Consider the following 18,026-nt stretch of genomic DNA (forward strand, 5'->3'; position numbering starts at 1 on the left):
TACTGTCACTCACTAAAGTGGTGTTAATACAGCTTCATTTTTAACACAATTTCTACTTCTTAGAAACAATCCCTTTAGAGGAATGAAAGCTAGTTTAGTTTCACTTTCCTGTTCTTGGAAAAGCCTGGTATTCTAGATGCACCCTCCCTGTGACTGGCTAGCACACTCTGAAGGGGAGACAAAAGCCAGCAGAGTACAAAAATCCTGCCCAATTTTCTTGCTTCTGCTGAGAATCAGAGTAGACCTCAAGCCAAGGGCGCACCCGAGGGCTATTCCTCTCCGGAGCAGTGAGTACATCCACTGGACACAGGATTTTCTGGTAACTCAGCATTCAGATCTGATTACTCACTATCTTCTTCTCTTTCCTAAGGAGCCTATGGGTAAGAAGATATGGCCTCAGAGCATGGATTCTCAGTAGGAAAGCTATGGGGCTTTGAGTGGAGGTAGTGAGGACTTGTTTATAGATGTTCGTTAGACCTAAACTGAATGACCTAACTATTATTTAAAACTTACCCAGTTTGCGGGAAGGGTGGTTTGCTTCTTTGTTCTCCACTCCCTGTAGCAACTGAAAATGAACCTTGAAGAGTATGTGTTATGAAATGTCAGGACAGAATATATGAAGATTTTTGTTTCTCAGTCTTAAGTCCTAGCACTATTTTCTTGCATTTCTCCACCCAGTGCAGCAGATTTACTGTAAACTTCAGTGGAAGCTAGAATGGAGGAAAAGATGCCCCGCTGTGCAATGTTTCTGCTATAACCTGCTGGGGAGCAATTCCAGGATTTGTTTGTTTGTTTTGTTTTAAAAATATTTCTATTTACTGTATGAAGATGTCATATGTAGATATAATACTTTGATCATCTTCCCCCATCACTCCCCTCTTTACTCACTCATATTCTCTTTGGGACTCTTCCCCTTCCCAATGACTGTTTCCTTGTCTTTTTTTTTTTTTAAATACTCCACTGAATGTAGAGATTTATTGGATTATGGGCAACTTTCAAGTAGCTATATCTCTAAAAAGAAAAAAAAATTGGCACACCTTCCCCCAACAGCCATTATTTTTATATTAATCTACTATCTCCTTGGGTAAAGATAAGGTCTCCTGTGCCCCTAGTCTAATGAATGTTAAATGTTGATGGGCTAGATCTCATGTAAGTCTTGTGCAGCTGCCATGATTGCAAATTCCACGTTGCATTAATAAGACATTAAGTCATACCACTCTCCAGGCCCCATCCTCTGGCTCTTCCATGATGTTTCTTGAGCCTGACTGAATAGGGGAATTGATATAGATGTTCCTCCTCCCTGGTCTATTTAGGAATGAGCACTCAACTCTCTTATCCTCAGCCCTTTGACCAGTTATGTGACAATGCTTTAAAAATCTAAACACTGCAAAAACAAAGCAAATGGGACACAAAGAACAGCATAAAGTATCTCTGGCATAATCTGAAATATGCAGAAGGCAACTTGACAACAAGTCCATTTACCAAAACAGCAGTGGTAGATGCTTTGGAAATTTTTAACTGGGCAACCCTCTTTAACGTCATGGGTTTTAGTATAGAACTGGGGTGCTATGAAGGCATGCATCCTTGTGCAGTGATTGATATTTCATATCATTGTCATATGTTGTGTTCATACACAGCACAAAGACATTGAAGGCCATTTTTTGCTGTTATTTTCCTCATTATCATGCTAGTAATTCTTTAAGAATTCTGAACAATGCATTTTACTTATTATTATTACATTTATTTATTCGTTTTATGTATATTATTGTCCTGGGCTGGTCGCTCACATGCCATAGCATGCATATGAAGGTCAGAAGACAAGGTGTGGAAGTCACTTCTCTCTCACAACTATGTGAATTCTTGGCACTAGAACTCGAATCACTTAGCTTAGTGACGAGTACTCTCACCTGCTGAGCCATCTTGCTGGCCCAAAACAAACTTCAGTGTGTAATTAGAACAGGGGATGAGGACTAAAAGAATGGGAAGCTTTTGTGAAAACATCTCCAGCATCTTTTGCCTTCATGACTTCCTCCTTCTCCTCAAGCTAAATACAGTGAGTTCAGGCTCTTGGTTGCCCTGATCTATATCACTGTTTTCATTTTTGTCAGAGTGCAGTCAGCTTTTGTGACTCGCCAAATATATTACCGATTGTTTAATTTCAGGAAAAATTAGGAAAGCTTAAATCTGCCTCTCCCCACCCCCTCCATTAGTTTTCTCTGAAGTTGATTGAGTATAACCTGGATACCTGTCCAGCTTGGGCTACAAAAGTCAGAGGGGACAAGATCATGGAGTCCCATGGAGTCATCTTTATAGTTTAGTAGGAATTACTTAGTCAGGAAGCCAAGTGCTGAGCAGTGCCTCACCTGTGCATGATGTGTATGTCTCTGTAAGGCCACCATTTCTTTGACTATGGGGAGCAGAGCTTTTACTTTGTCACCACTGTTACTTGGCACTTTGTTGTGTTGCTAACAACAGTGCTAAGGCAGAGGGCCTGTCCTTGTCAGCAGTCACACATTAGGAAAAAATGCAAATAGTTATCTTAAGGAAACATAAAGTTCAGATCATTTTACAAGAAATATATATATGAATTTATGTATTAAGATATTGAATCCCATAACATTAAATAAAAATGTATGTTCTACTAGCCCCATGAAGTGCTGTTGAATCCAGTGCTTTTGTAATTCATCACAGCCGTTACATTATGGCTCTGATGAATGCTATCTTAATTGAATTCTACTCTTGGAAATAAAACCAAAAGCATATCAATAACTTAAGGGAACCTCATTAAAATTAACAAGACTAAATTTTTAGATTTGTTTCAGTGTAGTGAGCTGTGACCTTGGGAATTTTTAAAACCCTTAAATGACCCATGGGCTTTTTTAGCTTTTACAAAATATTTATGGAAGATTATACTTTGGAATTTTGGGTTGCTTCACCCCTTACCCTGGAGACATCCTCACAGATCAGAACCAATTTACAAGCTAAAATTCCTTTTCTTCAACATTTTCTTTAAAAATGTATTCACCTATTTATGACCTTTTAAGCACTTTTTCTCTTACTTATTAAATCCTGTTTTATTTTTTAATATTGTAAAGCATAATGATATAAATAAACAACTAAGGTATTTGTTGCCTCAAAGATCTGGCAAGGTTGAAATGATTGCTTTATCATAGGGTCATAAGTATATGTAGACCAATTTGTCAGAACAGGACCCATGGAGCTGTTATCAAAAATGAAGTTAAGACTCCTATTGCAACAGTTTGGGCTCTGGAAAGAAGAAGAAAACAGAACATACAGATACATTAAAACAGAGGCGACGACACTCATATCCTCAGAGGACAAAAGAGAATAGATGTGTGCAGTTAAATTAGAAGTCAGATAAGTTTTAACTCGAAACATTTATAAATCTTAAAAAAGAAAAACAAATCTGTGGATGCTGTTCTAGGCAGTGTCTCTGCCCAGTTTTTTTTGTTGTTGTTTTTTTGTTTTTTGTTTGTTTGTTTGTTTGTTTGTTTTGATTATGCTATTGTCCTCTGGCAGGGCAGGCTCAGAGATGAGCCTCCATTGTCTCTGGGTAGGAATATCTTTTAGGGAATCAATCTTAATAGTTCTTGTTGCAATCTGTATCAGGGAAGCAATGAGCATTATAACATTTAAGAGACAATTATTAACCCAATTGTCCAGCAGCCCAGGAAGAATATACATTAGCAATTCTGAAGGCAGCTCACCTTTTACCAACAAATCTAAGTCATTTCTCAAAGATTTATTTGTTTTGGGAACTAAAAGGCCTTTTTGACTACTTTACCAATTCTAATTTAGCTTTGTGCCCACTACAAGGCAATTTGGTACCCTTACGCAGTATATGAGCATAAACATACATGTAGACATTATACAACATACACATGCATGAAAATATACATCAAACACATTTAAAGAAAACCACAAGAATTCTTTTATTAAATTTATCATGTCAGGATTTTTTTAAATCTTCTACTCTGATGATCTTTTTCCATATTTCTAAGTAAGCTTCCATCTTAAAACTTTTCTTTAAAAGTTTTAACTTTCAGTTGAAGAAACTTAGAAAAATTATATTCTGGTATGTAGCTCTTACCTTTATTGAAATAACAAACAGGAAGTGGTATGACACTGGGGGAAAGGGGCGGGGCGGGGGGACAAGACTAGTCAACATGCAAACACTTTAGTTGAAATTTGACTTTAGTGTTTACAGGACTGAATTGCAAAATCACATTTCTGGATGATCTGGAACATGAAAATGAAACCATCCAATCAATAAAACAAAAACAAAGTACACACACACACACACACACACACACACACACACACACACACACACACACTGAATATGTCGATCCTTTATGCAGATCTATAGAATGAGAAATTCCACCTCCTTATCATCAGGAAAGATGCCAGGTCTGGGTTCAAGAAGCATACTGGGGTAGATAAGGTGTTGTGTGTGCTGTAGATAGAAAAGGAAGACAATGGCACAGCAGAGGCTCTGAGATCAAGCCCACGTGGCAGAGTGGGAAATCCCTTCTTAGGGTCCCAGAGAAAGAAGGGAGGTCCTGTGCCATGTGACTGATGGGGAGCCTGTAATGTGTGCTCCCACTCAAGCAGTCTGTGAGAGTGTGGAGAGCAAGGATCTAGAGGTAAAGGTGATTTTAGACACAGAGACCTATCATTCCTGAAATTATTAGCATGGGAATTTTATTTAGGGGGTCCATACATCTTCATATAGAGGTGTGTGAACTTTCAGGCATAAGCAGTTTAGGATTACATTCAGTGAGCATGCTCACTTGAAAGAGATGGACAGAACTGCCTCTCAAAATACTCAGCTGTCACAATAACATTTTAGCTGACAATAAAGGAAAGGATGGCTTGAGGGAGCTGAGTGAAAGCATCTGTCCATGAAGGTGCCTGCCTTGTTTAGTCAGGAACATACTGACACTTGCACTTGTCCTTTCCTAGCATCCTTACATGAAGGCTGACGTCACATGACTGCGCAGCATTCAGGAGGCACAAACATTTTACAGGAATGCCAATGGCTTTACTTACGTTCCATTTCATGTTAGCTTCCTGTGTCCAAATTTTTTGGGTGTCATTTTTGTTTTTCAAAACAGAGTTTCTCTGCTTCTGCTGCTCTGGCTGTCCTGGAACTCACTCTGTAGACCAGGCTGGCCTCAAACTTACAGAGATCTGCCTACCTCTGCCTGTGAAGTGTTGGGATTAAAGGCAGGCCATCAGTGCCGACCTCTGTTCAGATTTTGTATAAACCCTAGGAACAGTGTCTGGTGGCATCTAGGGGTAGAGAGTGTACACTTTGCTCACAGCATCTGCCTCCTAGGTTCCAGGACTCCATGGGCTATGGAATGCTACCTAAATAACTACCTGGGATTCTGACTGCTGTAGAACTCAGTTATGTATGTCCTTCTATATCTGTTGTCCCCATAGTAGCTGATCCAATACCAACCAGTCCTCCTTTTCCCACTGGAATATTCATAAAGTCAAGCCTCTGGATATAACCCAAGTGTCAATACAGATTGTCAAATCCAAGTTTCAGGAGTTAATATTATCTAAATTAACTCAGCCTTGACTACTCTTTCTCCTGACTCTTGCAATGTTGCCTGTCTTCATTTGTAATTCTGCTTGTGCCATCTGTGAACAACCTCCAGCATGGCTGATGTCCCTTACAGTACTTTACCTGGCTTGGCTAAGGAAGCTAGGTATCTTTAAAGAAAACCGAACATATCTTTGTGACTTTGGTGACTGGACAGGCAGACATTAAACCTCAAATAAATATGCATTACACTTTTCAAAGATGGGTCCAATTCCACCTTACAAAGAGGCTTGACCATTGGCCTTCAATCCAACTCTATTGGGAAAGTGTTGTATATTACAGATCAGGCTGGATCCATTAATAAATGTTCAAATGAAGAGATGCTAGGAAAACAGCAAGTTCAGAATGTTGAAAAGTCTGAGCTGATAAATAAGGAACTGTGTGACAATCAGAAGCCAGAAATTATAAAGGGCTGTTACCAAGTCTAAGCAGAAGGAATAAGAAGGGTAAGGAAGTATCTTCCTTTAAAATACCATAAGAGCTGAACAGTTCACAAAGGCCAAATAGCTTAGATGATAAAGAATCATGGACACAGTTACAGACATGCAGCCCAAGAAGGGCAATGGGGAGCCCATGACCAGATACAGCTGAATTACACTGGAAGCTGGAAGGGGAGGGACCTCTGCTGTTGTCGTCTACATTTAACAGAGGCACAGTGGAGTCTGAAAAGTAGAATGGATTTGTGAAAGGCAATGGAGAATAAACCTCGAAAGTCTCATGTGATGGTCTCAGCTACCTGCAGAAAGAATGACCCTAATCTGTCACTCAGAGATGAAACCTAGAGTAGCCAACCTCATGGAAGTGAAAAGAGGGGTGGTAGTTTGCCAGGCTGTGGGAAGAGTGAAATTGGATAATGTTAGTCAAAGTCCCAATTGTGTAAAATGAGCACAGGGGAGTTTGAATGCATAATTACAACCACTATGAATGGTATATGTAGCAATGGGCTTGAAATTTGCTACAATGAAAATGTGAAATTCCATGCACACCCTCTTTGTTCTCCCTTCTTTCTTCCAGTGCCTTTATTGCTTGAAGTGATGGGTCAACTGTTCTCTTCACGTAGGAGTGAGGACCAAGATTTGTCCTCCAGCTTTATTGAATACTTAAAGGAATGTGAGAAAGGAATCAATATCATTCCTCATGAGATCATCACTTCGATTGAAATAAACATGAAAAAAGGGAACATTCAGGAGGTAAACTCTACAGTCAGAGACATGTTAAGAGAAATTGATAATACCCCGCTCAATGTTGCTCTCACCGGGGAGACTGGATCAGGGAAGTCCAGCTTCATCAACACCCTGAGAGGCATTGGGCATGAAGAGGGAGGTGCAGCTCACACTGGGGTGACGGACAAAACCAAGGAGAGACATCCATACGAACACCCCAAAATGCCCAATGTGGTTTTTTGGGACCTGCCTGGGACTGGAAGTGAAGATTTCCAACCAAAAACTTATCTCGAGAAAATGAAGTTCTATGAGTATGACTTCTTCATTATTATTTCGGCCACACGCTTCAAGAAAAATGATATAGACCTCGCAAAAGCAATCGGAATAATGAAAAAGGAATTCTACTTCGTGAGAACACAGGTGGACTCTGACTTAAGAAATGAAGAGGATTTCAAACCTCAAACCTTTGACAGAGAAAAAGTCCTGCAGGACATTCGTCTTAACTGTGTGAACACCTTTAGGGAGAATGGCATTGCTGAGCCACCTATCTTTCTGATCTCTAACAAAAATGTTTGTCACTATGACTTCCCCGTCCTGATGGACAAGCTGATAAGTGACCTCCCTGTCTTCAAGAGACAAAATTTTATGTTCTCCTTACCCAATATTACAGATTCGGTCATTGAAAAGAAGCGAAATTTTCTGAGGTGGAAGACTTGGCTGGAAGGCTTTGCAGATGGGCTACTGAGCTTCTTCTTAGAAAGTGATTTGGAGACTCTGGAGAAAAGCATGAAGTTCTACCGCACTGTGTTTGGAGTGGATGATGCATCTTTGCAGAGATTGGCTAGGGCCTGGGAAATAGATCAGGTAGATCAGGTGAGGGCCATGATAAAATCTCCTGCCGTGTTCACACCTACAGATGAAGAAACAATACAAGAAAGGCTTTCAAGATATAATCAGGAGTTCTGTCTGGCTAATGGGTACTTACTTCCTAAAAATCATTGTAGAGAAATACTTTACCTGAAGTTGTATTTCCTTGACATGGTGACTGAGGATGCTAAAACTCTTCTTAAAGAGATATGTTTAAGAAACTAGTTGCTACCGGGCACTGGTGGTACATGCCTTTAATCCTAGCACTGGGGAGGCAGAGGCAGGTGGATTTCTGAGTTCGAGGCCAGCCTGGTCTACAGAGTGAGTTCCAGGACAACCAGGGCCTACAATGAGAAACCCTGTCTCGAAAAACTCCAAAAGAAAAAAAAGAAAAAGAAAGAAAGAGAGAGAGAGAGAGAGACTAGTTGCCTTCTAATTAGGCTGAAGTCCTGTGACTTTCAAAAAATCAGAATCAATAAACAGAAAAACAGGACACTGATACTGTAAAACAATATACTGGGTTTATCCAGGTTATTCGGGCTTTATCCATATTTAGTGATTATGTATCCACATTACCTAGATAAAGGGGATCAGATATGTATAAATAAACTGATAGCTAAAAACTATCCCCTCACTTTGAGTAAACTTTCAGATCAATAATTTTACTTACATTTAAATTTGTTTAATATAAATCGACATCCAAGTTCAGGGTTAGCATTGAAGTGTTTAGTATTGTCAACTGAACAGACTCTAGAGTCACATGAAAGATGAGTCTGGGGGATTGCATTTGGGAAATTATTTTGCTTATGTTAATTGAGGTAAGAAATCCTTTCCACTGTGGGTGGCACCATTCCCTAGCTGGCAATTGTCAACTGTGTATATGGAGAGAGGTGGTAAGTACCAGCGTATTTCCATTCTTTCATAGCCCTCTGGTGGTTTTTGTTGTTGTTTGTTTTTTATTGTTGATTTTTAACTATAGATGGTATGACACTAGCTGCCACAAGATACTGCTCTGCCTTCTTGAAAATTACCTATATAACCTTAAACTTGATACTGTAGACTTTCTTGATAGAGATTTTATAAGAGAAACCTTAAGTGGGTTGGAGAGATGGCTCAGTAAATAAAGTAGACCTTGCAACTATGAAGACCCGAGTTCAGATTCCCAGAACCCACATAAAGCCAGCTAAGCATCTGTAATCCATGCAATTCTATTGTGAGATGGGAGGCATAACGAGAAATATTTTGGGAGATCATGGGGCCAGGTATCCTGCCACATGCAGCAGTAAATAAGAGGCCCTGACTCAAGCAAGTGGAAGGTAAAAGCCAACACGAAAGCTTGTCCTCTGATCTCTGCATACATGCCATGTCATGTTCATGCCTGATATCACACATGGATATGCACACACAAAAAAGAAATTTTTTTTCATTCCAAAAAAAAAAAATGATGAAGGTTTGGGGCAATATCTCAGTGGTATAATACCTGCCTCACACTCATGTGGCCCACTCCAGAAAAAGGTAAAAAGGGGATGGGCATGTACGGGGATGTCTTTGACGTTAAGAGAAATGACTCAGTATTCAAGAATACTGGATGCTCTTGCGAAAGACCAGGATTTAACTGCCAGAATCCACATAGTAGCACACAGTTACCTGCAACTCCTGTCTCAGGAGATCTGATTTCATCTCCTCACCTCCACAGGGACCAGGCACATGTTTATGTGATAAACATACATACATGTAAGGCAAACATTCATACAATAGATGTAAATTAAGAAACATTTTAAATATGTAATTAAATTTAAAAGGGAAAGAGTTACAATGACCTAGAAATCACACTAGCCTCAATAATGACCAAGAATTTCACAAAAAAATCTATCTAGTCAGAATCCTTGAGAAAATACTAAAGAAACTTTGTATTCTATGCCAGAACTAGGGAAGATGATGAAATTTCTCTGCTTTATAATGATTGGTATTTTGAATGCTGTGACAGTAAAGGCTGCTCTATTCCACATGAATACCAAAAGTCATTTAATAAATTATTTCTGAAAAAAAAGATATGTGTTGCTTATTGACATCCCCAGAACCCATCATAGCTTCCTTAGTGTTTTGGTAATGTGCTGATTGTCTCATTGCCCATACCCTAGTCTATATCTTATCTTCCTTGAAATGAAGTACAAATAAACAGCACAGTAAGGGAAACACACAGGGAAGGGAAAATGTATTTCTGAAATAATTTGAGCAGCTATAAACCTGTAGACTTGGTTGAAGAATAGAATTTTGTTCTCAAATTTCGAATGACTTATGATTGAAATCCGGGTACCAATGTGGCTAAATCCCCAGTGAAACATCCTTCCTGGTGATGTCTTCACTTGGTCTTCCATGATGATGCCAGAGGATGCTTTCCTGTCTCTTCTTCCTATGATCTCAACATTTGGGCTCTATTTTCATGACCTATTTCAAGCACAGATGCCTCCCAAAATATTTCCTCCTAATAGGATCCCACTGAAGGTTTGGGCCATTTACATAGGATTAACATATTAACATTAAAAAGGAAGAACAATCAGACCTTAACAGACTATGCAAATTATGCTGGTGTTCAGTTGCTTTCTTATAGCTAGGCCACACACAAACACCAAATGCTCCAATGTATTTTTGTCATAAATTGAGATACAGACTTGCCAAAAGAGATAGCTAATGAGAATCACCACACAACCCCTGATCCATTTAAGAAATAAAGCCAAGTGCCAGGAAGTGATAGTACACACCTTTAATCGCAGCACTTGGGAGCTAGAGGTAGGTTGATTTCTGAGTTTGAGGCCAGCCTGTTCTACAGAGTGAATTCCAGGACAGCCAGGGCTATACAGAAAAACCCTGTCTCAAAGAAAAAAAGAAAAAGAAATAAAACCAAAGAACAACCAGATAATGGTTGCTAATAATATTTAGAGAACACTAGAATACAATGCACATGAAAATGAATTATAGAAAATGGTGAGTCCCAGTGGTCAGGTCAAGAAAAGGATAAATCACCTTGCATAGAATGCTCTTGATTCCCATTGTGAATTGTCTGAATATGGAATGTCATCTCACAACTCAGGGATTGTAAATAGTAGAACCTAAATTGTCCACATCAGCACCGTAGAGTCAAGACATTTTTTTTTCTATAAGGCAAGGACAGTCTTAATGGCATCAAAGACCTGTTGTTCTTTATTTTCCCATATGAAGGGCTGTTTATCTCTTCAATTCAGCAAAATCTAGAATCCAAAATCTGCAAAAACCCGCAGTGTCCAGGAACTCTTTAACTTGTTTTGCACTGGTTGGTGGGGGAATATGAAACATAGTCTCTTTTTTTAGATTTTTTTTGACAGGTAGGCCACTAGCCCCTCCTAAGGACTCAGCTTCTGTGTTGCACCCCTCTTACTATCTCTTCACTTTTAGCCAAGAACAGGTGGAAAGGTTTGATCATGTGGAGGGCTCCTCTTCTTTTTCTCTTTGCAATCTCTCGCCCAGTATCCTTTATTTTTTTAATTATTATTATTATTTTTACAGTAAACACATTGATCTTTAGCCAAAGGCTTTTTGTTGTTGTTGCTTCCAGGTACTATCTAAGTTCTCTATATGTATATATATATATATATATATATATATATATATATATATATATATATATATGTGATAGGTAGATAGATATAGATATAGATGTAGATGTAGATGTAGATGTAGATGTAGATGTAGATGTAGATGTAGATATAGATATAGATATAGATATAGATATAGATATAGATATATAATCTTTATGTTCCTCCTCCTTGTCTTTGCTTCCATTGAATGTTATCTAATTATCAAGGCTGTGCAGGTAGTCTATTTCCTCTGAAGCCATTTTGAAATGGACACCATTCAAAGAACTGCTCATTATACCAAGTTGTCCAATTTGTTGGCAGGTATGAACTGAACATTTTCCTATATTATCCTATTGTGATAGGAACGCTAAAAAAACTATGCCTACAATTTTGATCTGTGAAACTACTTAATACACTCTGATCTCATCTCCTCACCTCCACAGGGACCAGGAACACATTTATGTGGTACACGGACATACACGTAAGGCAAACATTCATACAATAAAAGCAAATTAAGAAACATTTTAAATATGTAATTAAACTAAAAAGGGAAAGAGAAATCACAGTAGCCTCAATAAGGACTAAGAATTTCACAAAAATCCTATCATCTAGTCAGAATCCTTTAGAAAATACAAAAGAAGCTTTCTAATTCTATGCCAGAACGGGAGGAGATGATGGAATTTCTCTGCTTTACAATGATTGGTGTTTTGAATGCTGTGACAGTAAAGGGCTGCTCTATTCCACATGAATACAAAAAGTCATTTAATACATTCTTTCTGAAAAAAAAGACCTGTGTTGCTCCTTGACATCCCAAGAACCCATCATAGCTTCCTCAGTATTGCTGTAAGGTACTGATTGTCTCATTGCACTCCCTAGTCTGTATCTTATCTTCCTTGAAATGAAGTACAAATAAACAGCACAGAAAGGGAAATACAGAAGAAAGGGAAAATATTTTTCTGAAAAAGCTTGAGTGGCTATAAACCTGTGGAATAGGTTGAAGAATAGAATTTGTTCTCACACTTCTAATGACTAATGATTGAAATCCAGGTACCAATGTGGCTAAGTCCTCAGTGAAAGCATCCTCCCTGGTGATGTCTTCACTTGGTCTTCCTCAGTGTGTGTGCAGAGGATGAATTCCTGTCTCTTCTTCCTATGATCTCATCATCTGGGCTCCATTTGCATGACCTAGTTCAACCACACATACCTGCCACAAAGATTTTCCACCAAACAGGATCCCACTGAAGGTTTGGGCTATTTACATAGGATTAACATATTAACATTAAAAAGAGAAAACAGTCAATTATTAAAAGGCTATAGAAATTATGCTGGTGGTTCAGTTGCTTTCTATAGCTATGCCACACACAAACACCAATTGCTCCAAAGTGTTTTTTCTATAAAGGGAGACAGAGAGTTGCCAATAAAGAGAGCTAATGAGAATCACCAGACAATCCCTGCCCCATTTAATAAATAAAACCAAGTGCCAGGCAGTGGTGGTGCATGCCTTTAATCCCAGCACTTGTGAGGCAGAGGCAGGTGGATTTCTGAGTTTGAGACCAGCCTGTTCTACAGAGTGAGTTCCAGGACAGCCATGGCTACACAGAAAAACCCTGTCTCAAAGAAAAAAAGAAAAAGAAATAAAAGCAAAGAACACGCAGATAATGCTTGCTGATAATATTTAGAGAACACTAGAATGCAATACACATGAAAAAGAATTATGGAACATCTCTGAGTTCCAGGACAGCCTGGTCTACAGAGTGAGATCCAGGACAGCCAGAGCTTTACAGAAAAACCCTGTCTCAGAAAAAAAAAAAGAAAAAAAGGTAAAAAAGAACTATGGAAAATGGTGAGTCCCAATGGTCAGGTCAAGAAAATAGTAAATCACCTTGCATAGAATGCTCTTGATTCCCATCACAAACTTGACTGAATATGGAAAGTCATCTTACAACTCAGGGATTGTAAATAGTTGAACAAAAATTGTACATATCAGCACTTTAGAGTCAAGAATTTTTTTTTCTATAAGGCAATACTGCAGCCATCAATGGTTTTGAGCTCCACAAGGAGTTGTAATAGAATACAGACCATTACACTGGTTCACATGGGTACCTCTACTTACATAATTCCCTCCCCTATGGAAGCTATTGCTGCATGGTACCATTGTAAGACCAAATATAGCCATACCTCACCCTGACTTCCATGTGTGGTACACCCTCCAAGGCTGCTTAAGTGACTCAGTCTTGGCACCAGAAATTTACTTACCTCTTTGGCTATTAGAATGTCATCACCTTGTGTGACCTACCGCAGATCAGGACCTCCAACTTTGTTACCACATTCATCAAGTCCTAAGAGTCATCAGTTATAATTTTGAGACACCAATGACATCCAAATAGAACTAAAGCCAATGCAGCCTCTATAATAATACCCAATATCTTCAGGAAAAAAAACCTTTTCCTGCTTAATTCTCCAACCCAGTTAGTAAGACACAGATACACCTTAGTGTAATGATATTGTGATAATGATGGTATAAATTGAACAAAGTCCTGCCTGGAGAGAGAGCCTTCCATGACATTCTATACCTTGGGTTAGCACAAAGCAGAGGGAGGATACCAAGAGAAATGGCAAAATTTCATGCAGTGGTGGGTGCAAAGTTCAGTGATAATGTCAGTCATACCCCCACATATTAAGTGAACAAAGATCTCAAAGGTCAAGCAAACACCAGCTTGGAGTTCACCTGGTCACAAACTCACAGAAGCAAACAAACTTAGGCAAGACATACATGGTGGAACAAAAGCAACCCAAGCCCTGCCGAAATGAGGGGATCCAGCTGCAAAAGTTGGTATATACTGAAATATATACTTACATACTGAAATTTATGCCTGCAACCAGCAGGACACAAAAAACTAGCTGTTATCAGCACCCCCACCTCATAGCCCACATTGCCTAACCCCCCCTAGAAACTGAAGATAACCTGGCATAGCAAGCTATTCTGCTATCTGACAAAATTAACTTCCAGCCAGAATTTGTCAGATAATGAAGACTGCTGTACATTAATAAAGTAACAATTCATCCAGGATACATAATAGATATAAATATGCATTGACCAAACGTTGGGGACTCTAATGAAGAAAATATTTGGTTTTTCAGCATGATAGACAAAATTGACAGACCTTCAGCCAAAATAACCAAAAGAAGTAGAGAAGATACAAATTAATAATATTAGAGATGAAAACATTCTAAAGGATACTAATAATGAAAGAGAGCTAGGTCAGTGAGAAATACGTTGAAAAACTATATTACAAAAAACTGGAAAACTAGAAACACACAGAGAGAAATCTAAATGTATGTGACTTATGAAGAGAATATAAAATACCAAAACAGATCTCTAATAAGCAAACACATTTGGGGCTGGAGTTTTACTAGTGAATTTGTTTATTATACAAAAGGCTGTGCAGGTGATCTATTTCCACTGGAGCCATTTTATCAAGTTGTCCAATTTTTGGAAGATATGAACTGGACAGTATCCTATATTATCCTATTGTGATAGGGATGTTAAAAGAACTATGCCTACAATTTTGATCTGTGAAGCTAGTTAATTATCCCAGTCAATTGAAAAGAAACTTTAAGGTCATCATGGAATGAAATTTGTTAATCAATTGCCTTAAAATAAGCAAGTTACTGTGGATTATAAGAATATAAACCAAGAGGCTTTGTGTTAGTTAACTCAGTGTTTCTATAACAAATATCAGAACTAATCATCATACAGAGAAAAGATGTTTACCTTTGGCTTACAGTTTCCTTGTCTCTGGTCTGTGATTAGATAGCCCCATTGCTATGGACCTGCAGTAAAACCTACAGTGGAAAACATAAAATCATATCACGATATGTATCAATCCCAGCGTCCCCTCAACTGTGTACCCCTAATTACCTCAAACCTTCTTACTAGGCCCCATTACTTAAAGGTTCTACCTATTCCCTATAGCACCAGGCTGGTGACAAATTGACCTTGCTTTGGGAACACTTAATCTGCAACTGTATTATTCCCCTACTTTCAGAACCCAGAAAGAGAAGAAGGAATCTGAGTGGGGCTTGAATGCTAAAGGATTGTCGGGTAGTTACAGCACTCACAGTTTGAAGATGATGGGAGAACCACCATTCTGAAACTAAGATGAACTTGGAAAGATGGTGAAGCAAGCAAATGGACTCTCCTAAAGAGAATGTCCAAAGAGAGTCTGGCTAACACTTGACTTTGGAGACCCTTGAATCAGACTTTTTTTTTTCATATTTTAGTTATTCATTTTACATTCCAATATCTTCCCCCTCCCCTCTCAGGTTCGCCCCTCACTCAGTCCCTTCTTCCACCCCCTCCCCTTCTCCCCTGAGAAGGAGAAGCCCTCCTGGGTATTGCCTTACTCTGCACATCAACTCACTGCAGAACTAGGAGAATCCTCTCCCATTGAGGCCAAACAAGGAAGCCTTGTTAGTATTGGAACCACAGGCACACAGGTGATGGGTACGGGGCAGCCCCTGCTCCAGTTGTTGGAGGACATGCATGAAGACTAAGCTGTACATCTGCTCCATATGTGCAAGAGGCCTAGGTCCAGCCCATGCTGCAAGCCTCCCGACCTGTGTAGTGGTGGGGGCACAGAGTAAGACACTAGGGGCAGCTTTAAAGTCTGAGGGTCACAGGGCTTTCTAGCTCTCTACTGTACTGAAATACTGATGATAACATCTAAAAAGTCCTAAAAACTTTCTTGCTCTTTCTGGGGGTAAAAGATTGCTGCTGCCTTACTTGATTCACACCTGTAGCCTAACAGCTGAGGATTAAGCAATGTGGCTTTGTTCTATCTCAGCAGGAACTGCTGGGCTCTAACTTTGAGCCTGCAAGTCAGAAGTTGCAGGAAGAAGCAGGACACATAGAGAGGAGGTTATGGAGTTTATTCCTAAATTGTAAAAAGTTTCCTATGAAAGCTATCTATGGGGAAAAGCAGAAAGATCCTACGTGGGGAAAAAAAATTCTACTCTAAGTTGGGAAAAGCAAAAAACTCTCTCTTCTCTCTTCGCCCTCAGTCCTTATACATCTTTCAGAATACATGATCACATGTTACAGAGCTCATCACAAGTTTACACAAAAAATCAAATCTTAAATTGAGATAGAAGTTTACAACAGAGAATGTTTACATGCATATCCATTACATATACATCCATACCTGTCTCAGCTCCAGAGGTTCACTGAATGTTTAAAACCATAACTAAGTTATCAGTAATGTGTTTATATAGATTAACCCAGTCGATATTTTATCTTCTGTGTAGAACTTATAATAAATCATTAGTTCCCTTTTTATGACCTTTGGTTAATTGTTTTATAACCTCCTGGAATGTGCTCTGAGTAGGAAAAAGTCTGGTTACCATCTAAGAGCAATTAACTGGTGACACTTGGGAGACTGGCAGAGTTCTCATTTCAGTTTTGACTATCAGTAAAGGACCTACTAGCAGTCCCACTATAAAAGAGCCTAATAACCACAGACAGAATTTTAGGAATTCTTATAAGATCATCATTAAGACTTAAGTCATCTCTTTGCCCATATAGCAAAACTATGAGTCAGCACATCTTCCTAGATCTGCAGAGATCTGCTCCAAAGGGGTGTGCTAATACCTAGTGATTGTTATATATGTTTGATTATACAGGAAAAGCATAGTAATAGCAGGAATATTTCCTAAAATGACTTTCCTTACAGCCTTGCTTAATAAGGATACACCTGTCACAGATTATATACTAATCCAAAGCAGGTCATTTCAGGATGATCACCTGCTAGTTATTATCTTGTCCCATTATGGCTCCTGACAAGCACATGCTAGCTCTTTGGTTCAAGGTTCAGTCCCAGAAAGTCCCAAGGGTCCAGATTAGTTGACTCTGTTGGTCTTCCTGAAAAGTCAGTATGTCCTTCAAGACCCTTAATCCTCCAGCCAAGTCTTCTATAAGACTATGGGAGCTCCATTTAATGTTTGGTTGTGAGTCTCTGTATCTTTTTCCACTGGCTGCTGGGAGGAGTCTCTCAGAGAACAGTTATGCTGGCCCCCAGAATGCAAGCATAACAGAGCATTAGTAATGGTGTCAGGGATGGGATCTTGCCCATGGGATAGGTCTCAATTGGGACCAGTCATTGGTTAGCCATTCCCTCCATCTCTGCTCTATCTTTGCTCTGGCACACCTTGCAGACAGGACACATTTTGGGTTGAAGGGTTTGTGGGTGTGTTGGTGCCCTTATCCTTCCACTTGGAGTCTGGCCTGGCCAAATGGGATGGCCACTTCAGATGCCATATCCCCCATTGCTAACATTCTCAGCTAGGGTTACCCACATAGACTCCTTGGGGCCACTCCCAACCCCATCCCAGGTCTCTGGCACATTCTAGAGATGCCCCCTTCTCACTGACTACTTCCATTCTCTCTCCCCTGCTCTCCCTAAACCTGATAACCCCACCCAGTTCCCCTCACCATCTCATCTCCCACTCAATTCCCCCCCTTCCTCCCACCTCCAATATCTACTTTATTTCCCCTTCTGAGAAAGATTCAACCATCCTCCCTTGAGCCCTCCTTATTATATGACTTCTTTGAGTCTGTGGATTGTAGCATGGTTATCCTGTACTTTATGACTAATATCTACTTAAAAGTGAGTATATGCTATGTATGTCTTTGGGGACTGGGTTACCTAACTCAGCATAGTATTTTCTAGTTCCATCCTTTTGCCTGTA

The 18,026-nt window shown here is 39.4% G+C and overlaps 1 protein-coding gene across 4 annotated transcripts in view; it reads left to right on the top strand.

The window, feature by feature from the left end:
* Gm4951 (predicted gene 4951) overlaps positions 1–9,715 on the top strand; it is a 36,437-nt gene extending 26,722 nt beyond the window's left edge. For 2 of the 4 annotated variants that reach the window (XM_011246928.3, XM_011246929.3), the window contains one exon: positions 6,650–9,715. In XM_011246928.3, the coding sequence (XP_011245230.1) occupies positions 6,670–7,890 (1,221 nt within the window). In that variant the 5' untranslated portion in view covers positions 6,650–6,669 and the 3' untranslated portion in view covers positions 7,891–9,715. Of the gene's footprint in view, positions 1–136; positions 320–6,649 lie in introns of those variants that run through there. The other 2 variants (XM_006525925.4, NM_001033767.3) reach the window with 2 other exon arrangements.
* The last annotated feature ends 8,311 nt before the right edge of the window (positions 9,716–18,026 follow it).

Source organism: Mus musculus, chromosome 18 (genome assembly GCF_000001635.26).
Source record: "Mus musculus strain C57BL/6J chromosome 18, GRCm38.p6 C57BL/6J".
In the NCBI taxonomy this organism is placed as follows: domain Eukaryota; kingdom Metazoa; phylum Chordata; class Mammalia; order Rodentia; family Muridae; genus Mus; species Mus musculus.